This window comes from Felis catus, chromosome D1 (genome assembly GCF_018350175.1).
Source record: "Felis catus isolate Fca126 chromosome D1, F.catus_Fca126_mat1.0, whole genome shotgun sequence".
Taxonomy (NCBI): Eukaryota; Metazoa; Chordata; class Mammalia; order Carnivora; family Felidae; genus Felis; species Felis catus.
In genome coordinates this window covers 26,266,373-26,289,254 of record NC_058377.1, presented here as the reverse complement: position 1 = coordinate 26,289,254, position 22,882 = coordinate 26,266,373, and the positions used below count along the sequence as shown (strand labels likewise).

The following is a 22,882-nucleotide window of genomic DNA, read 5'->3' as shown; positions in this document are numbered from 1 at the left end:
GAGGAGTGAAGGGGGTACCTACCCAGACAAAGAGCCACAGCAGCCCCTCAGGGCTTTAGGCAAACATAAGAGCAATTCAGTGAACAGAAATCCTGAGGAACAAGTTTGCCTTTTTTTTTTTTTTTTTTTTTTTGGTACAAGGCAAATTTCAGCCCTCTAACCCAATAGCTCCTGCCCTTCAAAGATGGGCATGACATGATAGGGGTTAAGATTTAGGCGGCATCTACAGAAATTGCTGGGAGGATCAGGCAGTCACCTAACCTAAGAGGCTGGCCCAGGCAGGAGAGAGATGGGGGAGGACCCCTTTGGACAGTCTTTACTCCGGTCCTGCAAAGTCCCTGCTCATTTTCTGCTGAGTGGACAGCATGTGACCTGGCTGACAAAGCACAATCTGTTGAGGAAAGAGCTTCATACCCTGTAAGTCCAGCCCAGCCCAGCCCAGCCCAGCCCAGGGCGTGGGGCAAGGCCGGGTGGAACCAAGTTGAAAGGTCATGAAAGGGACAGGGAACTTGAACCACCTGAGGAAGGGAAGAGGAGGTCACAGAGGTCCCCAGACCCCATCTCTAAGACAGCTCTAGACCGGACTAGTCTCTGAGGAAAACTTAAAACCAGCCTAGTGAGGGCTGGTTTCTGATATATCTCTTTGGACTAATTTAAGGACCACAGGCTCACAGCATGGAACCCATTTGGTTATTGTTTGAGTCAGGCCAGGTCTGAGCCTTATGTCTCAGCCAACCTTTGTAGACTACGTAGAAGCAAATCAGAGGGTACGGTGACCCAGAACCCCAACCCGTTGTTAGGTACACACACTTGGGACACTTACTGAGAGTCTAGAACCTGCTCCAGGAATCCTTGCTCTCTAACATAAAAGATGCAAGGGTTTGGGAGCAGAGGCGGTGGCTTCTGGCAGTCTCACCTTAGGTAGCCAGGAAAGCCCCCAGCCCCTCCCTGCCTAGGACGAGGCTGACTTGTGGGGCACTCTGCTGCTGAACCCCACCCCCACCCCCTCCCCCCTGACAGCCCCTTGTGGCCTTGGGAGGGAGTGCTAACCTCTAAGGTCCCAGCAGGGAATCTGGCCCCTGGGCTGGTTCTCAGCATGGCTCTTGACCAGCTCTGTGACCCAGGGACAGAGATACAAGGTAACCTCTCTCTGGTTAATAGGCTTCCTATAAAACTGGAAGAAATAGCCCATTTCACAGCCTGAGGGGTGGCATCAGCTAAAAGTGCTTGTGAAAGCATTCTCCGATGCTCAGAGACACTGAGAAGTAAGAGCCAAGGTCTCTGTGGTCTGCTTCCTTGTGTGGGCAGTTGGCCTCAGCTCTCTCCCTTCCTCTGGAAATTCTCAGAAAGCATCAGGTGGCCAGACCCTAGAATAAGACCCTGAACCCTCATGGTGTCACCATCCTGCACACCAGACAAGGGAGAGAATGCTTTCGTTTAGCAAAGGCCACACGGCCTCCTAGTCACCACACCTCAGACAACTTACGGAGTTGGTTTCTGGGTACCATCACATATCTTGGGAAGTAGAGGTAATATGGAAAAGACTAGAAGGAAAAGGGAAAGATGGAGGGAGAGCAGGGCTTGGTGTGGAATCAATGCCCACTCTTCTCAAGGCCCAGCCCTGACCCATCTTGGAGTCACAGGGCAAGACTACACAGAGCTGAGGCCAGAGGACAAACCCAGGGCTCCCAAGTGGAGGTGACACTGGGCTCAAGGCTTCCAAAATACCAGGAAGATCATCAGAGGTCTTAAACCCTCCACTGAAATACCTCCAACCCCTAGAAACAATACAGATGACAGGCCCAGGACTAAGGACCTCAAGTCAGAAACAGTGCCTATGTGGGGCATCTGGGTGGCTCGGTTAAGCTTCCAACCTCGACTCAGGTCATGATCTCTTGGTTCATGAGTTGAAGCCCCATACCAGGAGCACTGTGCTGACAGCTCAGAGCCTGGAGCCTGCTTTAGAGTCTGTGTCTCCCTCTCTCTCTGACCCTCCCCGCTCGTGCTCTCTCTCTCTCAAAAATAAACAAGAAAAAAAATTAAAGAAACAGTGCCTCTGTGTGTGTGTGTGTGTGTGTGTGTGTGCGCGCGCACATATCTGGTGTGATGACCGTCACTACCAGACACGTCAGAAAAGGACAGTATGAGGGGCACCTGGGTGGCTCAGTCGGTTGAGCTTCCGACTTCGGCTCGGGTCACAATCTCACGGTCCGCGAGTTCGAGCCCCGCGTCCAGCTCTGTGCTGACAGCTCGGAGCCTGGAGCCTGCTTCGGACTCTGTGTCTCCCTCTCTCTCTGACCCTCCCCAGCTCATGCTCTGTCTCTGTCTCAAAAATAAATAAACATTAAAAAAAAAAAAGAAAGAAAGAAAAGGACAGTATGAGAGCCCTGGACAAGAGCCCGAAAACCACCACAGGAAAACAGCATCCAAATGAAAAGTTTTCTGGGATGGGGTTGAACAGGACAGTGCAGTTCCTTAGGAGTGAGACCAGACTGGCACAGGCCCACCCGCTTACTGTGCCCATGTGTATCCTCTGGCTCCCTGGGTCACCGCATGGTAGGCAGATCATAAAGCTGTACCTCGGGGTGGGCTAGAGGTGCAGGAGGCAGCTTTCTGCATGCACAGGGCGAGCAACCTCACACACGGCTGGGTGTGGTCTGCACAAACTGGTTCTTGGAGGCCAAATCCTTACCTCCTTTGTTCACAAGACGTAAGAAAAAGACTGCTTTCTTTTTGCTGATCTCAATAGCGAAGGGGATGAAAGCATTGCTTCGCCAAATCAAAGTCGCAGTCTCTCTCGTTGTCGGTGTTAATGGAGGGAAGCAGGCAGCCGGATTACCGAAAACAAGCAGATCGGTCCCACGTACCTTTGAAAAGAATTACGTGATTTGTTTCACAGAACAAGCAACACGTTTTGCTCCCTAGTGGAGGCCATGACTAAAAGCTGGTTTACGTTTCCCGAGCCCAGAGTGACTGTGGGATGATGAGCTGCCAGCGTGCAGGGTGGGCGCTCTGCCCAGCAGGACATCAGCAGGGAGCGTGCAGGGAAATGCAGATCAAGGGGACCCCTGTGAGGTCAGGCCTCTGGGCCAGCGGGCGCGACAAAGAGATGATCACAGTTCTTCGGCGAGTCTGGAGTCCCCTCTTTCCTGGTCTTACTGAAAGCTGGGGAATCATTTTAAATTTCGAATCGCAGAGCACATCTAGCAAGGAGCTCTCAAATCTCCTTTTGTTAAAAGTGGCGGAGCCCATCATCCAAATGATCCAATTTTAAACATCCATGTTTAAAGAAAGATAAACAAGAAACCAATAAAAATGGTTACCTATGCAGGGCGGAGGTGGGGAGCAAGTCTTTTTTTTTTGGATTTTTGAAACAAATACATTTATCATCTCTTCAAAAAAGTAAAGGAATGTTTACAGTTGGAAGGCTACAGTGTAAAGTGGCTGATGGCTGAGCGACTCTGGCAGAAGGCGGTGGGAGGGGTGGTGGGCAGAGCCCAATCTTTTATTTGACAGCGGGGGAAATTAAAGCCCAGGGAGCCGGGCTAGCTCTCTGGGTCTTTCTTTCCAGAAGACATATTCAGAAAGGGCTAAATATACTCCCCCGAAGAAACCAAACACCCAATCCTTTTGAAAGATTTATTTTTCATTAAAAAATAAAAGTTTTCTTAACATATCTGCGTTGCAGCTTCAGGGATGGCAACTCAAAAAAGCAAGAAAAACAAGGCGTATCCGTTCTCAGGTCACCTGACCATCTTGTAATGGGTACAAAGGCACACGAGTCTTCAAACAAACTTTATTCAGAAACAAGTCTAATAATTCAGAACTCCCTTCCCCCAACTTTTCTTTGTCCGCCCTCACCGGCCCCACCCACCCCCCCAAAAAAACAACCAAAACCATTAAATTCTCTTTCAAAACTACAGAAGTTAAGTGCTGAGTCAGCAAGGAAGCCAGGCGTGCTGCCCAAGCTTCTCCATCTCTCTCTGCTTGGACGCCGGGCTGCCCAGAGGCTGGCAGGGAGAGAGCCAGAGCAGTCCTCCACCACACCAGGTTGGGGCTCGCAACATGGGCAGGCCTCTTGCACCCAGCCCCGAAGCCACCACCCCAGTGGGGGCAGGCAGTTCCAAGGCACTATTTCCCTTCGTCAAGGGCATCCCATGGCTAAAGCAGCCTTTCAGGAACAGAAAGGCCTAAGGCAAGCCAAGTCTTCATCAAATGCTTGTGATGAAAACCACTGAGACCCGTGGGAGAGAGGGGGACGCGGATCTCTTGTCCCCCTCCCCCCCACCGAGTTTACCAGGCTTTGGGAAGCGGTTCCCTATTCTCCCTGCCTTCTCTTTCCATTCCTCCCCATCTCCCCCTTCCCCCCAAAGAGTTTTATTTTAGCTTGATGGTGGGGGTTCCGAAGAGGCTACTGGCAACTCTTGGGGCTGGCCTGGGGGCTCTGGCATCTCTAAGGGGACATCGCATGCTTTTGCTTCCTGTGTGTCACAGAGCTCCTCCTGTCTCTGGGAGGGTGCAAGGCGCTCCTGGCTCTGGGCCTGGCTGTTCATCTTCTCTTCAGCTTCAATCTCTTCTGAGGTGGGGATGGAGTTCTTCTTGGGACGACCTTTGGGTTTTGTGGGTGCTTCCTGTCCACCTTTAAGAACCTATATGGGAAAAAAGGATGGTCATTAAATCTACTAAAGAACTTCCTCCCTCCTCCTTCCCAGTCAAGAGCATCTATACCATCCATTCCCAGCAGTGATGGCCTGGCAAAAAGGATTTTCAACTCATCACTTCTAGGGTATAAAGACATTTTCATTCGTTAAATGTTCATTACTCATTTTCCGTCAATATTACATATTTTGGCATTAAATAAAATGATCACAAACACATTTAAAAAATCCAACTTCAACGGTAAGGAAAGAAATAAAAAATTAAAATATTACTGTGATTTCTATCAAGTTGACAAGTTAAAAGAAAAAGACAGTATTTATAGCAAGCAGGAAGAGAAATATTCATACTCCAGTATGGAAGTGTAAAGGGTACAACCATCTCAAAAGGCAATCTGAGAATTCAAATCAAAAGTCTTAAAATGTGTATACTCTGACATAGAAATTCCACTTCTAGTAATTAAGCCTAAGGAAGTCATCAAAGACTGATGTAAAGATTGATCTGCAAAAAATGTTCATCAAAGAATTGGTTTTAACAGCAAAAACTGGGGGAAATATACTCTAAATTTCTGCTATATGATTGGGTAGATAATTATAGTATATCCCAAACAGAGAATACTTGATAACCATTACAGTTATTATGTAGGAGAATGTTTAGTGATACGGGAAATATTATTAATATACTTTTGTGGAAAACAGGTTATACCAGCATAATCCAAACTAGAGGACAGATAACTATATACCACCTTGTTTGCAGTATCAAGATGATCAATCATTTTTAAATTTTTTTTGTATTTTCTAATTTTTTTCAAACAATGATCATATATTTCTGTAATCAGAAAAAAGTGTAAGAAATATAGAATTGTATCTATAAAGAACTTATCAAACTCAACACCCAAAAGACATAATCCAGTGAAGAAATGGGCAAAAGACATGAACAGACACTTTTCCAAAGAAGATATCCAGATGGCTAACAGACACATGAAAATGTGCTCAGCATCACTCATCATCAGGCAAATCCATATCAAAACCACAATGAGATACTACCTCACATCTATCAGAATGGATAAAATGAGTAAATCAGGCAACAACAGGTGTTGGCGAGGATGTGAACAAAGAGGAACCCTTTTGCACTGCTGGTGGGAATGCAAACTGGTGTGGCCACTCTGGAAAACAGGATGGAGGTTCCCCGAAAACTTAAAAATAGAGCTACCCTACGGCCCAGCAATTGCACTAAATATTTATCCAAAGGATACAGGTGCGCTGTTTCAAAGGGGCACATGCACCCCAATGTTTATAGCAGCACTATCGACAATAGCCAAAGTGTGGAAAGACAACAAATGTCCATCGACTAATGAACAGATAAAGAAGATGTGGTATATATATACAATGGAATATCACTCAGTGATCAAAAAGAATGAGATCTTGCCATTTGCAACAAATGGATGGAACTAGAATGTATTATGCTAAGCAAAGTCAGTCAGAGAAAGACAAATATCATATGATTTCATTCATATGTGGAATTTAAGATACAAAACAGATGAACATAAGGGAAGGGAAGCAAAAATAATACAGAGAGGGAGACAAACCATAAGAGATTCTTTAAAAAAATTTTAATATTTATTCATTTTTGAGAGAGAAAGACAGAGTGTGAGTGGGGGAGGGGCAGAGAGGGAGACGCAGAATCCAAAGCAGGCTCCAGGCTCTGAGATGTCAGCACAGAGCCCAATGCAGGGCTCAAACCCATGAGCAGCAAGATCATGACCTGAGCCAAAGTTGGACGCTTAACCGACTGAGCCACACAGGTGCCCCATGAGACTCTTAAATACAGAGAACAAATTGAGGGTTGCTGGAAGGGTGTTGGGTGGGGGGATGGGCTAAATGGGCAATGGGCTTTAAGGAGGGCACTTGTTGGGATGAGCACTGGGTGTTATATGTAAATGATGAATCACTAAATTCTATTCCTGAATTATTATTACCCTATTATATATGTTAACTAACTTGGATGTACATTTCAAAAACGTGTTTAAAAACTGAAAAAAAAAAAGAAATATAGAATTATAGTGTTCAAGGATGTAGTAGAGAATAGAAAGTTCTAGTTCGCTTTGAAAGCAGAATAACTAGATTAAATGCTAACTCTGTTACTTCTCTGTTTTGTCTTTGGGAGAGTTCAGAGTTCTTTAAAGACTCTGAGCCTCAGTTTCCTTATCTGCAAAACAGAGATAATAATACCTTATCTCACAGGGTGACCAACAGATAGTGTACTGGAAAGAACAAGAACTTTTTCTGAAAGGCAGATTTCCTCGGTCCAGAATAGGCCTCCCACCCTCCTCATCTGGTTAACTCAGGTTAGATAGTGCTCCTCCTGGGAGCCTTCTGTGATCTCCCAAGTGGAAGTCCAACACCCTCCACCATGTGCCCTATGAGCTCTTACACTCCCTCCATGCGAGCACTTTTCATAAACCACTGTCACTGCATGTTTACTTGCCTGTCCCACCCACTCAGCCCTTGCACATAGCAGGCATTCAATAACTGGTATTGAACAACAAGGCTTTTCCTAGAGGTGAAGAAAGATATAAAGCAAGCAAAATAACAGTATCCCAAATGGCCTTTGCTGATCTCACACATTATTATCCCAGTGTGTGATGTTCGCAAGGGTACCATGACTTACGAAGGGGTAACTCTAAAAATATTTATGTGTTACTTTAGAACATAACAGACAGTCCTTCCACTGGCTCTGTACTCTGGTGTGGTTTAGTTGTTGATTTTCTCAGCAGCTAGTGAGAAGGGCTTCAGGAGTACCTGGATTAGCACAGATAATTAGGAGGGAACTATATTTTTGCTGCTTACATAACTAGCTTAATCTTACCTTCCGTAGTTGAACAGAGGCTCCTTGAAGGTGAATCCTACATCTATCCCTTGCGTCAGGCTCTAGGCAAGCAACTTCTAACTACATCTCTGCAGTCACTAAATACTTACTCTTTCCTTTGAGAGGAGCACAGGATCTCTCCAGTGCCAAATTGTAAGAATGAATGAATTCAATAAACCATAGGTTCTTTTTTTAAAACAGCTTTACTGAGATATAATTCACATACCATACACTTCATCCATTCATATCGACAATTCTGTGATTTTTAGTACAGTCAAAATTGTACAACTATCACCAGAATCCAATTTTAGAACATTTTCATTGCCCCCCAAAAGAAACCCCACACTCGTTAACAGTCATTCTGTATTTCTCCCCAGCCCCTGCTCCCCAACCCTAGGCAACCACTGATCTTGATTCTGTTTCCACAAATTTGCCTACTCTGGACATTTCGTATGAATTAGGTTATACAATATGTCATCCTTTGTGACTGGCTTCTTTTCAGTCAGCATAATGTTTTCAAGGGTCATCCATGTTGTAGCATATATCGATATTTCAATTCCGTTTTATGGCCAACTAATATAGACTGTATGGATATGCCACATTCCATCTGCCCATGCGTCAATTGATGGGCACCTGGGTTGCTTCTACCTTTTGGCTGCTGTGAACAGTGCTGCCATGAAGATGGGTATAGAAGTATCTGTTCAGTTCTTTTGGGTACATACCTACAAATGGAATTGCTGGTCATAGGGTCACTACATTTTTTTGACGAGCTTCCAGACCTGTTTTCTAAAGCAGTGGCACCATGCCAATCAGCAGTATATGAAGGTTCCAGTTCTCCATATGCTCACCAATACTTGATATTCTATCTTTGTGGTTATAGCCATGCCGGTGGGTAGGAAGTGGTCTCCCGTGTAAGTTGCACTTCCCTGATGACTAACAACGTTTGGCATCTTTTCCTGTGCTTATGGGCCAGCTCTGTGTCTTCTTTAGAAGAAGAATCCTTTGCCCATTTGAAAATCTGGTTGTCTTTTTATTACTGAGTTGTAATAGCTTTTTATACATTCTGGATACAGGTCCATTATCAGATACAAGATTTGCAAATGCATTCTCCCATTCTGTGTATTGTCTTTTTGCTTTCTTGAGGATGTCCTTTACAGCACAAAGGTTTTTAATGTTGATGAAGCCCAGTTTATTTTCTCTTTTGTTGCTTGTGCTTTTAGTGTGCTAAGCAGGTTTTGCCAAATCCAAGGCTGTGCATACTTACTCTTAAATTTTCTTCTAAGAGTTTTACAGTCTTAGCTTTTACATTTAGGTCTGGGGTTCACTTTATTTTTTGTATATGGCACGAGGAAACCCATTAGCTCTCAGTAAACACCTCCTTCTCGCCAGGAATCTGCTTGGCCACTGTACTTTCCATGCAAACAGCAAACACAGAGATATGAAGGGGACCTCTAACAAGGGATACATGCTGACAGAATCCACCTCTGGGGAGAAGGCGTCCCTATATATTCCTTTTCACATAAGTCAGCATCTGATTTTTAATTCAGTCTGAGTGTAGGCTGTTGAAAGCACCCAGATGTGCCAAGATGGAATTGACATGTTGAAAGCAGCTCCACTTGGTATAAAAGAGGTTATACAAAATTAAGTTGCCCCATATAGTAATCAAGTTATAAAAGGGCAGGTCTAAGGAAGCCACCTAATTGGCAAAAGAAAGTCCAGCCCAGCAATTAGAGAACACCACCCACACAGCTTGGATAGACCCCACCTGGCTGTTTTCCTACCGCATGAAAAAAAATAATAATAAAAACAATCAGACCATTTTCTAAATGGAATAAAACATTCCAGCACAAGCAGTAATTAGGAGATAACTACCCTCTTGGCTGCTTCCCGCACTCAACCTCTGGCCCCCTGCCTCCCAGCACACCTGAGATGTGCCATTATCTCACAACCGCCCCACTCCAGGAGCTGCACATTCTCATGCACCCTGTGGCCCTCCTCCCCAGATCCCTCCTTCCCAATGACTCCTAAAGCCATTTTAGTTCCCTCGGTTGGGAGAGTCAGACAACCCACTGCTCTCGAGGTCACATGCCTCTCGGAAAAACAGCTTGCACACCATCTACGTCTATTAGCTGTGTCTGCTGCCAGTCTGCCTCAGAACTCTAAAACTAGAGTTTTACAACTGTTTTTCAAATGTTCTGTTGCTGAAGATGTCAGGACAGGCCTCTCTTCCCTTCCCGAGGCGCTTGGGTCAGGGACAGGCAGTTTGACAGCACAGCTGTAATGTCAATGCAGGGAGGAACCCTCTACCTCCTCCATTACTCAGACAGGAAACCGAGCAGGCAGAAGTGGTTTGTCGTGGTCAAAGAGCAAGCCGAGGGCAGGGCTGGGATTTGAACACAAAACCCTGCCCATTTGATTCTAACGCTCATTGTGCATAATGTACGAAGGATACCTAAAATGTGCCGCTGTTATTTCTTTTCTTTCCTTTTTTTTTTTTTTTAAGGTTTATTTATTTTTGAGAGAGAGAGCAAGAGCACAAGCAGGGGAGGGGCAGAGAGAGAGAAGACTGGACTGAAGGGGGCTTTGCGCTGACAGCAGCGAACCCAATGCGGGGCTTGACCTCACGAATTGCGGGATCACAACCTGAGCCAAAGTTGGACGCCCAACCAACTGAGCCAACCACTGAGCAGCCCTGTGCTCCTGTTATTTCTAATATTCATCTGCAGTTATGCAGTCTCCCAGCAGACCCTCGGCCACGGACTCATTAACCGGGGTGCTTTTTGCTCCTTTTTCTCTGTCTTCATTTGCAGCTCTCTGGAGCAGTGAGAGTCTGCTAAACTGATGAGTGTTCCCAAGCAGTGAGAGGCAAGTTCAGATTCTCCAGCATGAATCTCTTCCCAGCACCCTGTTCAGCAGCCTTTCTGTCCTAAAGGCCCAGCGGTGCCTCAAGCAGGGCCCCAAACACGAAGACACCGACTGGGAGACGACCCAGCAAGTGCTCAGTGAGAAAGAACAAACAGCCAGGATCGCTCTCATCCAAAAGAAACATTCAGCTGGAAATTTCAGCTTGTGTCTCCTGGCCTCTGAAAGCATGGATAGGTAAATGAGGAGGAGGAGGAGGAGGAGGAGGGTGGCAGCTAAATTTCTCAGCTGCATACTATGCAGCAGGCATGGTGGTAAGAGCTTTACAGGGATTAGCTCAGTCAACACCACAACCCTATAAGGTACATGTATATTAGGCATTGTACTAACAAGGAAGCAGGCACACAGAGGTTAAGTAACCTGCTCAAGATTACATAGACAGTAACTGGTAGCATTGTGTGGAATTGTTGCCTATTCTGGAGACTTGCTGATGATGGTACATGGTCTGTGGCCCACCCAATTCTGTGACCGGGGCAGGAAGGTAGTGAATACATTTGGATCCTCTCACAGAACAGAACTGCGTGTTAGAGCTGAAAGAGATCACTGAATAATGAGGCACTTTCAGCCTGTTGCAAAACATTCTGGGTCCTCCTGGAACTAAAGCCAAAGAGAAATGGAGTGGAGGGTGAGCGTCCCATCTAATGTGCAAGATTAAATTTACCCAACCTGCTATAGCTTACAAATGCTGACCGGTAAAAACTAGTCAGAGATGCTATCTGGCCTCTGGCAGCACTATCGTTGGCCGCCGTGTGAATAACTCAGAATCAAGTGCTAATCTTTTTCCAGTTCCAATTAGGTTACTAGCCTTGAGACATCTTTATTACCCAATTAGCTTTTTCTTTTTCTCCCAGTACTTGAAGAGATAGCCTTGAAAGAGTTTTACCAGGAAAACATGAGGCAATCAGGCTCAGGCCCCCAACAATGGCTCGCTGTTCTGGGGGAGTCGGAACTCAGACCCACAAACTGAGCAACGACCCTCTCTCTCCTTTTAGCTCTGGCCATTCTGAAGTAGTTCAAGTGCTCCAAGGATTTCTGCCCATGACGTTCTTCCCACCTTTGCTTGGCCCACTTCTATTCACCCACTAAAACCAACGTGAAGCCCTCCCTTCTCTATCCTGATTCTGAACCCAGTAAATCCCCCTGTTGCCCTGATCACTCTGAATGATTACTAGTTTTACAGGTCGGTCTCCTCCTCCTTGACTGAGTATCTAGCTCTAATTTTATTTTGGAACAGACGGGTTCATGACCTACCTTTGCATCTCCATTGCCTGGTGCTCCAATATATGCTCAATAAATAACTGGTGAATGGAGAGCTTGGCACTCTTGCTTCCTAAAGGGACCTGAATGTGGTGGGCCTGTGGCACGCTGAGGTTCAATCTGCTCACTTACTTCCATCTTGCCTTATACGACATGGATAACCAGCTCACACTGTGCCTGTAGCACAGTGGCGGGTGACCAGCAAGTGACGTTGGAGGCAAAGGCACACGCTCGTCCCACGGGCATCGGGCGGTGCTGGCAGGGATGGCGAGCTGTCAATTCATTAATCGTCTGACTCACGAAGAGATTGCTGATAACCGATTTCAACAATGCCTCTGCCGCTCAGGAGACATTGATGTCGACGATGATGATTGACGGAGGAAGGAGGTGGGTGGCAGACTTGCCCAAAATCAGTCAGGGAGGGACAGGCATGGGAACTTGGCCCAGGGTTTCTAACTCCCAGATCTGGTTCTTTCTGAGATCAGTCCCCCAGGAGGTTTCCGCCATCGTTTTCACGTGTGTGTTAGCGTTCTTGAGGTGTTGCGATGAACACTATTTAACTGAATCCCATTTATCCGGCACCCTTCTCACATACCTGTCCTCTGAACTCTTGTGGGCTTATACACCACCCAGTAATTATAACTCATCATCATGTGCTCCCTGGCTGCTTCCTGGACCTCGATTCCCCAGCTAGATCACAAATGCCATGAAGGCAGGCTTACATCTTATTTCGTTACTTCCCATAATGCCTAGGACAAGGCATGGCTCACAAGAGAGGCTAACACACATGCTGATTCACCCAGCGTATGTGTGTTTTGTACACGCAAGTGACATCTAGGCCTCGCCTCGCAAGCACTCCGCGAGCCACACGGCCTCCACCTTCATGAACATCCCTTCCGCTCAGGCTCAGGCCTTTCCAGAGGAAATGATGAGATTTGCCTAGGAATTTCCTTCCGGGAAGATAAATGCTGCCTTGTTGGCTTTTTTTTTTTTTAATGTTTCCCATTAATATTAATTTACAACATATTTATTTTTCTCATTGTTAGCAGTCAACAGCAAGAACTAAAGTTTTCAGAAAAAATTACTGGACAAAAACACAAAAAATGAGACAATGTCTCACTATCTATTCGCTATTAAAAATATCTATTAGCTTACTTGTTTTCCTGAAAACTAGGGGATGGAGAATTACCTTAGCTATTCTCCAATAGCTAAGGTAATATTCTCCAGTGATTGTATAAAAAAAAAAAAAAAATCAGATTCTAGCCTTTGAAATGCCAGAGAAGATGGCGCATGACCAGATGGGTTAGCAAATCAGAATGTAAACCAAGCAGGCCTGGACCCCCTGGTCCATGCGAGACGAGAAAGGACCAGTAGGATTCAGTGAGGATTGACAAAGGACCAGGTCCCAGGTTTCTGAGGATTACAATTCTGAGGTTTCTGAGTATTCCTGGTCCCTAAAGAAAATAGGCTGCTTCCCAGCCTCTTTTCCCAGCTCACCTTTGTTCTCTGGGCTTTGACCTTTTCCCCTTGCAGTTTACAAAACTGGAAATGAAACACTCAACTACTTGGGAAGTTCGGATTTAACACATCTTTCAAACTGTTTTTTTTTTTAAAGGAAGCTGAGTTCCTCAAAACATAAGAGATGTAGATTTGTTTTTTTGGGGGGGTTTGTTTAGAGAGATGTTTCTGTTCATCAGTCCATTGAAAAACCAAAGATGGAATGAGGCATTAGCTAGGTGGTAGAGCAGTATTAGGGACCCCGTAGTCCTTATATCAAGTGCATCAGAGGAAGCTGGGAGCTTGTTAGCACATGCATTCCCAGCCCTGTCACAGATCTCTGCAGTCAGGGTGTTGGGAGGCTCCTGGAGTTCTACGTTTTTGCCCTCAACCCAGGTTACTCTGATACCCACTTAAGTTTGAGAATCACTGCATTACAGGACACAGAGCTACAGGAACAACAGATGGGTCCTATATGTCATTATAAACAAAGAGTACTGACTTCTATTCTAAGCTACTGGTGGGAGGGGGAAGGAAGTTCTTTGAAAAGGCTAGCAGGTGGGGTTAAAACTAGCAACTGAGAAGCTTGTGGGCTTTCTTTTATTTCTAAGGAAACTGTGAAAAAGAATATCCTTCTGGTCAGGAAATCCAGGTCAGGAGGAATGACTTATCTGACTGTTCAAACTGCCTCCCCCCACAGCCAGCATCATGATAGGACTCACACTCTCTGGAACCCAAACCACCAAATGGTCCTTCTTGCCTCCTTACCAGCCCTGTAGTAAGAATTTTTCCCATCATGATGGGCACACGGTGAGACTCACTCTCTTCTTTCTTACCATTTTCTTCCACTTCATCCTGCGGTTCTGATACCAAGTCTTCACCTGCAGTTGAGTGAGTCCCAGAGACTGGGCCAAGTCCAACCTAGAAGGCATGAGATACAGAGGAAGGATGAGGAAGGAGGGAAAGGGCAGTAGAGATGGGGTCCTTTGACCAACTCTGGCACTATCAATGTGTGAACGTCCCCCATTAAACCAGTTCTTCCCCCCAAAACTATACTTTCCAGGAATCTCATGGATGAAACTCTGGGAACCTAGGAAACAGTTGCCCACACCCACAGATACCTAGGGCAATCATCCCGGAAACATTCACTGTCTACGCTGGACCCAAAGAGGATTTCTCAGCCTTGACTGCAAAGTCCTCTTTCTGACCTGACAGAGTCTTTACTGGGATCCTACACAAAATAAGGGCTCTGACCCCCAAATCCATACTGGAAAGGAAAAGTTAAGACCTATCATCCTTGTCAAAATCCTGCTCATCATCCCAGATCTGGCTCAAGCCACTCTCCTTCCCCCCACCCCCACCCCTCCGCCACCAGGTGAGCCTCCCCACACCCATGACACCTCCCATGGATTATCTGCTCTGTACCTTCCCAACTGTCAGCCCTCACCGAGGTGGCTCCACATTCTCAAGTGTTCTCTGTTTCACATGAATAATTTGTGCCTCCCTGACTCAACTGCAAGGGCAGAGTCCACAAATGTGCCTATCACATTCTAAAGCCAGACCAAGGGCTCAAAAATACCTTCTGATGGATTGATTCATTCCTGCTCAAAAATACCTTCTGATGGATTGATTCATTCCTTGCAGCTGCCCTAAACTGTTATAATGGTGGACTCCAAATGAAATTAAATCAGTAGCCCCTCCTGTTTCCCATTCTGCTTTTAACCACGGTTCTGCATTTCTCTGTAGCCTTCTGAAAAGTCCTGAATGTCAAAGCCATTCCTGGGAGGTGTGAGGTTGGAGCTACTTCTGACAACAGAGCAACTATTTCTTGAGTACCCAGGCCCCCGTGCTAAGCCCCTGACATATGCTGTCTTATTTCTTCCATTCACAGTGCTGTGAAGTAGGTATAATTATTCCCCATCTTATGGATGAGAGATTTGAAGCTTGGAGAGACTAGAATCTCTTGTTAACCATGGCTAAATCCTGTCTGCTACCTGCTTTTGTAAATAAAGTTTTGTTACGTACTCTCCATGGCGGCTTTCATGCTACAGCCTGAGAGCTGAATGGTGGAGACAAAGACTATATGGCCCACAAAACTGAAAATATTTTCTCGCTGACCCTGTACAAGAAAAACTTTGCTGACCCTTGGTAGATGATCCTAGAGTGAGAAGTGGAGCCAGAATTCAAACTTGCTTACGTCTGTCTTATAGTCCTCCTCCTGTATAGGGGCTCCCCTCCACCCACCATATTTTTGTACAAGTTAGATCTGTCAAAGGGAAGTCCTTGCTCAGGCTTTTGTGGAGAAGAATGCAGGGGTGGGTGCCACATCATAAGGTGTAGCAAACAACCCACTGGAGCATATTAAATGTGAAAAAGAACCAGGCTTCCAAACCCAGTCCTCAAGATTACAACTACTTTGTTGACCTACTTTGTTAAGAACCCCAGGTCTACCTGAGCATCAACTGGTTGGACCTCCTCCTTGAGCCAACCCTAGCTGTCTCCCTGTGGCTCCAACCTGGGTCACTGCAGAAGTATGGACAGCTAGAGCACTAATTTGGGATGAGCACCCTTGATATAATGAGCAGGGGTCACTACTTTCAAGGGTCCCAGGATCCTGAGGATTACAATTCTGAGGTTCATAATTTGTGGATCTAAGGTCCCTTATCTCACATAAACCTTCAGAGCCAAGAACCTGAGCCTTAGGGACTCCCAGGTGTGAGTTCTCAGCTCCAACTATCTTCCCCGTGAGAGTGACGAGCAACATATCACCATCAGGAAGGCCAATGGGTATCGCCAACGAAGGTTCCAGGTGCTAATTCCTGGTACTGCCGGGTGCACTGCCCAGCCCCCCTGCTCTGACTAGTGTGCACAATTTAAACCTCCAATACTAAACACAGTCTTTCTCCGAGGAACTTCAGAACCTGTCTTAAATCTGCATTCATGTATGTCTGGCCGTCCCAGGAAAAGGGCTCCTGGAAGCTAACAGTTTTATTTAAAGTGATTAACAGACTGAAGCTAATAAAGCCCCGGTGCCAACAGCACTTAGGTCTCCCCCACTAACGGAGAGCTGTTTCCCAGGCAGTCATTCATGAAGAACCAAGGACCCGGGGGGCCATGCCACAGGCTTCTGGTCTCCCAGGCTCCCACCGCGCCTTCCAGCCCGGTTCACCTGAGGCCATCAGGTGCATTAGTCAATGGAAGGCTTAGTTCGCAGCTCTGTGCGTTGTGTTAGCACATTGGGTTAGCTCACTTGGGAAAAATGCACCCCTGACTCACTCTGGCTACAGAAACAGCTTCACTGTCATCAGCTTTCTCTCATTACCTGCCACCGTTACAAATTCTCACTTCCCTGCATATTCGCTTAAATGGGGTCACCTAGGAAACTGGAGAAACAAACAAAGGGGAAGAGGGAGAAAGCTGTGGGAGGAGGGAGTGCTCATGGCCCTGGTCACGTACATAGGGAGGTGAGGAACACGGGAGAGGGCGGGTTAAGGCGGCAGCTTCCATGCCAACCAGATGGTGTCCTTCTCCCCAGGCAAGTGAATCAATCCTACGTAGGTCACCTGAGAGGTGCCTGGGCAGGTATCCGGAAGTCCCAGGAGCTTTATTAGGAACTAACATTTCTGTTAAAGAATCCTCTGGCTTCTAGAACATAAGCCTAAAGTTTTACCCTGTTGAAGCCCTTCTGGTAAACCACCACACAAGTGGTAAATAATGCGCCCACCTCACCTGGTTGCCCACATCCCGAGGCTCTCCATCACATGCCGGGGGTACCGAAATTGCTGCTGATGCCTAGAGATCCCTTCTGTTAATCCCCAGTTCACAGCCACGTCTCCACTGTCCACCCAAAGGCTCCTCAGATGCTAAAGTTCAAACAGAACTCACTCTTTCCCCACCAAACCCAGTCTGTCCTCTGCCTTGCACACCTGCAGTTACGGTGGCCCGATCCTGGAAGCGCAGAATTCCCACTCTCTCCTCTCTTCTTCATGCCAGTGTCAGTTCTGTCCATTCCACCTTCAAAACTGTTCTCCAATCTCTTCTCCCCTCTGTGTTCCCACTGTCACCACCTTAACTCGGGTGTTCAGTGACTATCCCTGGACTCCCATTCTCCTGCTCCATCGCTTCCCTCTCAAATCAATCACTTACCGTGCCACCAAAGTGAGGAGTCTAAAATGTCAACCTGGCCATGTCATTTGCAGTGCTTGGTGGCTGCTGATGGACAGCCTAGACAAAGTCTGCATTCTTGGGCCAGGCCCACGAGCCTTCCCATCCCCACGGCCTCATCTCTGGCCACGCCCACACATGCACCTTCATCTGGAGATGTCCCTACCACTTGCATTTCCCTCAACAGGGAGACGTGCCTCTCTGCCTCTGAGTGCCATTCCCTCTGGAATCAAAGCTCTTCGTAAATGCTGCCTCCTCTGAGAAACCTTCCCGATCCCCACCCGACACACTCAGCAATATCTCTGTGCTCCTCCAGCCCTTGGTAACACACCGGCACCAGTACCCACGCACTGTGTTGTAGTCATTTGTCATTTCCTTCCCCTTGATCCGGACTTTCTAGACTCATAATCCCTGCCACAGTGCCCGGCATATGGCAAACCCCTGATGGGTGCCCTATTAATTGAATGTGTGCCCTTTGGTCAGTGGTTTATAGACTCCTCTCTCACTTAAATTTGTATCAAACAGCTACTAATAGCTTAAGAGATGCATTGGGGTTTCCTTCCCTTTCTCTTTGCTAGGACTAAGGGCCAAACCTAGCACGGACCAGGAAGTGAGCAGAAAGGACCTGGAAAATCCTCCCCCAAAATAGATTGCTCATTAGCTCAGCCACTTCCACATCTCCAGAGTGAGTTTGAAGAAACAAGACAAGACATACATTCTTGCACAGTCTGCAGTTTAGATACTAAATTAAAGAAATAAGGTGAGAATCTGAGTAAAGCAGGGGTCATAGCTCAATGATCTGGATCTCAAAAGGGTTTAAAGAAGGGCCTCCCATCCAAGTCCTCCTCCTCTCAGCCACGTGGTTCTGACTTAGTATCTCTCACATGTATCAGGACATCTAACAGCTCCTCAACCGAATTAATCCAGGCCTTTCCATGCAAGAGCCAGGCCAGCACACTGAGCCAGCTGGGAGTCTCGGGGTAGGGAGAAGCCCCAGAAGGTCCCGGGTCCCAATTCCACATCTAGCCCCACTGCACCTGAGCCTGCATGTAAAGTGGCTTTTCAAAACCAAACCCGTTTTCCAGCTCAGAACCTGGGCAACCATTTCCTAAACATGACCTTGCTTATTATACTTGAGCAGTTAAGCTAAATACAGCAAGGAGCATAAATTCAGCAACACACAGGCTTCCGGGGCTTAAGTGTGAGGAGTGCACGTGGGCTGGGTTCTGTTGAACGAGCGGGAACTACAGAAGCCAAGGACGAGACTCCTGCCGTGGTGTGGAACCTCTCTAAAACAGTCTTTGTGGCCATCCATCCCCCACAGACAGCCAAAGGGGTCTTCTTCCCTGCGGACAGTCCTCTCCCTGGTTTCTCACCTGTCTGGGGTGGACAAGTACTTCTGCTTCTGGAATTTCTTCTCCAGGCCCATGAGCTGCAGCTCAGTGAAGATAGTGCGACTCCGACGGGGCTTCTTCTGCCGGGGCGTGGGCTGCTCCGTCTCTGACTCGCTGCTGCCTAGAGCCTCACCCCCCGGGACCTCAGCAGAGGTGGCCTCAGAGGCCGGGTGGCAGGACAATGCCTGGGCAGCTCCCGGGGTGGCAGGGACCAGGTGGGAGATGACCGCGGGCTGTCGGGTGATCACTGAGAGGAGAGGGTATGCCCGGAGGGAAGCAGGGCCTGGAAGACAAACAGGGAAGCAGGTCACAAGAGGAGCCAGCGGGGGAAGGAAGCCAGAGGCCCCCGGAGGACCACTTGCAGAGACCTGACTGGTGGGGCCTCTGGATCACGAGGAGGTATAATGGAAGAAGGGGAAGCAGCAGCAACTCATGACCTAGAACTGCTGGGTGGGCGGGTGAGCTGTGCTCAGCCTGAGGTATGAGAGGTCCCCACGGCCAGGAAGAGGGTCCTGCAATTCCTCTGGTGTTAAGTGGACGTTTCCCCTCTCTCTTTTTTCTTTTTAAAGTTTATTTATTTATTTTAAAGGGGAGGAGAGGGACAGAGAGGAAGAGAGAGAGGGAGAGAACCCAAAGCAGGCTCTGCACTGTCAGCACAGTGCCCGACACAGGACTTGATCCCATGAACTGTGAGATCGTGACCTGAGCCCAAATCTGGAGTCAGATACGTAACTGACCAAGCCACCCAGGAGCACCCACCATCTTTTTTAAACCTCTGAATTCTGGTTTCAGAACTATGGGTCAATAATCTGAGCAGATGAAAAGTAGTTGTCAGAAAAAGCTAGAAACACACACTTGAGAATACAAATAGGTTTGTAATATACAAACTGCCTGAGAATCACCTCTGGTCTTTGTAAAAATACATAGTTGAAACTGTGCATTCCTCCTGAGAGGTCTTTAGACCTTGAATCATAACATTTTTCAGAGCTGGAAGGATGCTTAACAATTATTTCATCCAGGGGCTCCTGGGTGGCTCAGTCGGCTCAACGTCAACTCTTGGTTTTCGGCTCAGGTCATGATCTCACAGTTTCGTGGGTCTGAGTCCCGCTTAGGGCTCTGTGTGTTGCCACTGCAGAGCCTGTTTGGGATTCTCTCTCTCTCCTCTCTCTCTCTGCCCCTCCCCCACTGTCTCTCTCAAAATAAAGAAATAAACTTTAAAAAGAAAACGAGTATTTCATTCAACTTCTTCATTTCAGAGACAAGGCTGAGTGAAAGGCTAAGTGACGTGCCTAACATCACAGAGATTAGAGCTTTGAGCAAGAAGGCCCAGGAGTCAAACCAAGTTCTTCTGGCTTGAGGTCCACTCTTATCACATCATGAACCACATGCATACATCATTTAGGGAAGGGGGACAAGCAGAAAGATTTTAATTCACATGGAAACTCGGATCCATTACGGCCGGCTGCCTACAGCACTGTGTTGAGGACGACTGCCAGGCTGGGTCAGAGCTTGGCTGAGAAAAGAGAGCTGACGTTGAGTGATGACGTCTGCCGAAATGCCGTGGGCATCTGCGGGGGCGTAAGGTGGTATATATGCTAGCCATGTGCCACTCCTGCCTCAGGAATTTCAAGGCAGAAGTACTTTTCTGTCCAAGAATCTTACGTCTTTAAAGTTCAAGTAAAAGAGCTCTTCCTTTTCATTATTCAGTAGGATTACGTTTCAAATGTCATGATCATTACCTATATGTCATTTTATCTTTCTGGGCCTCAGTCTTGCCATCCACATAGTGAGTAAAAGTAGATAATTTCAAAGAATTCTTCAAATTCTAACTTACTGATGCCAGTAAAGTGCCTCTCATCCCAAGCCCATTTTGATATCTGATGAATACAGAGGAGACATAGGGACTGCCCTTGGGGACTCGGCCTGGCCCTGACAACTCATTACGAAGGCAAAGGCAGGCATGTGAGCCAGGCAACATTCATGCTAGTTCTGGGTTAAAACGAACCAATTTCAAAGAAACATTCAGGGGCTGCTTGTGTTCTGTCTCCCTCCTCTGGGTTGGCTTTTCTCTTCTTATTCATTCCCATGCTTCTGTTTTGGACTCCAGTCACAGTTATTAAAGCAGATAACTTCTCTTGTTCTTCTAGAAAGGCCCAGTACAAACCACAAAGTTGTTAAATAATAAATCACCAACGGCTATGACTTCCATGAACTCTCCAGCCAATGCTAACACTTGAGGTTTTGTGTTGTGGATTCTTTTTGAGGAAAAAAAAAAAAAGCATCTGGGAATGAATTATAGCAAGAAAATAAGGACACCTGGGCCTCTGGTTTTGGATCTCCCAGTATACATTACGAGATGTCACTTCTTGAAAAAAATTATCTGAAAGCTTCTTTACTGGCATGAGGTATTTCTCATCTCAAATCACTTTATTCCTTTAATTCGGACATTTCTTTTAAAAGGAACAGTCTTTATTAAACAGGCTAACTTATACTCTAGATACTCTGGAGCTTACCAGCATGGCAACTGCCTAGTTACCTACCTGTCAGTAATGCTTTTATCACCTGAGTTTCCGCTTTCTCTTGTGAAGAGAGTTAAACTTTTTTCCTTAACATTAAAAAATATTTTGGAAGTGTGGTAATATCTAGTGTTGGCAAGGATATGGGGAAATGGGCACTCATATATTGTTGGTGATATACCAGTATAGTCTTTTAGAAGGACAAAATGGGGTGCCTGGGTGGCTCAGTTGGTTAAGTGTCTGACTCTTGATTTCGGCTCAGGTCATGATCCCAGGGTTATAGAATCGAGTCCTATGTCGGGCTCCACAACGGGCATAGAACCTGCCTAAGATTCTCTCCCTCTCTCCCTCTTTCCCTCTCCCCTGCTCTCTCTCTCTAAAAAAATTTTTTAATAAAAGGACAAACTAAGCAGTGCCTCTCAAGTTACTGACCAGGCAATTCTATAATGAGGCCAATTTGCCCATAAGCACAAAGATTTATGTACAAGCGTATTCACTGCAGCCTTGTTTATAATAGTGAAAAAGGGAAACAACTCACGTATCAACAGGAAAATAATTAGTGGTACATCTACAGTATGCACTATGATGTAACCACTAAACAGAGCTATATAAACAAATAGATAGATACATTGATAGGTTACATGGAAAGATGGATAAAGTGAAAAAATTCTGAAATATATTATTGAGAGAAAATAAAGGTATGGAACAATCTGCATTCTATTAAAAAATCCAGATGTGTATCTGTATTTAAAAATGCATTTTTTTAAGCCTAGGAAGTTAGTCGTCAAGTTATTAACAGTAATTACCTCTACAGAAGGAGTGGGAGTGGAACATAGTGCACAGTGGTCTCTTCTTATTAATCTAATCCTGGATTCAATCCTGCCATAAATGGTTACTGAGCAACTACCATGGGCTGTACTCTGTTCTAGAGGTTGGGGATAGCAGTGAATTACATAAAGTCCCACCTTTAGGAAGCTTACATTTCAGTCAGGGAGGTAGACAGAAAACAAATAAATATATAATGCTAAAGGAACACCTGGGTGGCATTAGTCTCTTGATTTCAGCTCAGGTCATGATCTCACAGTTCATGGGTTTGAGCCCCACATCGGGCTCTGTGCTGATGGTGCAAAGCCTGCTTAGGATCCTCTCCCTTTGTCTCTGCCCCTCCCCTGCTCTCTCTGTCTCTCTCATATTAAATAAGTAAAAAAAATTTTTTAATTAAAAAAATATATACCCACTATATATATATATATATATATATATATATATATATATATATACACATACAGATATGCATACATATAATGCTAAGTAGTGATAAATTCTGTGAAGAAAAACACAGCAGATTATGAAGATGGGGCAGGTGAGGAGGAGGCAGATACATCCGAGAGGGGAGGCAAGGCAAGGAAGAGGTGACAGTTTTGGCAGACAGGTGAGTCAGGGGAGAGGAGAATCTTGAGAAGAGCACCGGGGCACAGAACCAGCTTGAGCAAAGCCCTAAAGTGGGAATGGTCTGTGTTCAAAGTCAAGCAAAAAAGGCAGAGTGAGTAAAGGGGGGGGGGGGAGTCACAGGAGATAAAAATTTGGAGAAATATGCTGCAGTCAATC

General features: G+C 46.2%; 1 protein-coding gene across 1 annotated transcript in view; it reads right to left on the bottom strand.

The window, feature by feature from the left end:
• Positions 1-3,868: 3,868 nt before the first annotated feature.
• Positions 3,869-22,882, bottom strand: part of BARX2 (BARX homeobox 2) — a 76,037-nt gene continuing 57,023 nt past the window's right edge. The window contains exons 2-4 of the mRNA XM_003992585.6: positions 18,741-19,041; positions 14,037-14,121; positions 3,869-4,649 (exon numbers count right to left, since the gene is read on the bottom strand). Coding sequence (XP_003992634.5) covers positions 4,383-4,649; positions 14,037-14,121; positions 18,741-19,041 — 653 coding nt within the window. The 3' untranslated portion in view covers positions 3,869-4,382. The remainder of the gene's footprint in view (positions 4,650-14,036; positions 14,122-18,740; positions 19,042-22,882) is intronic.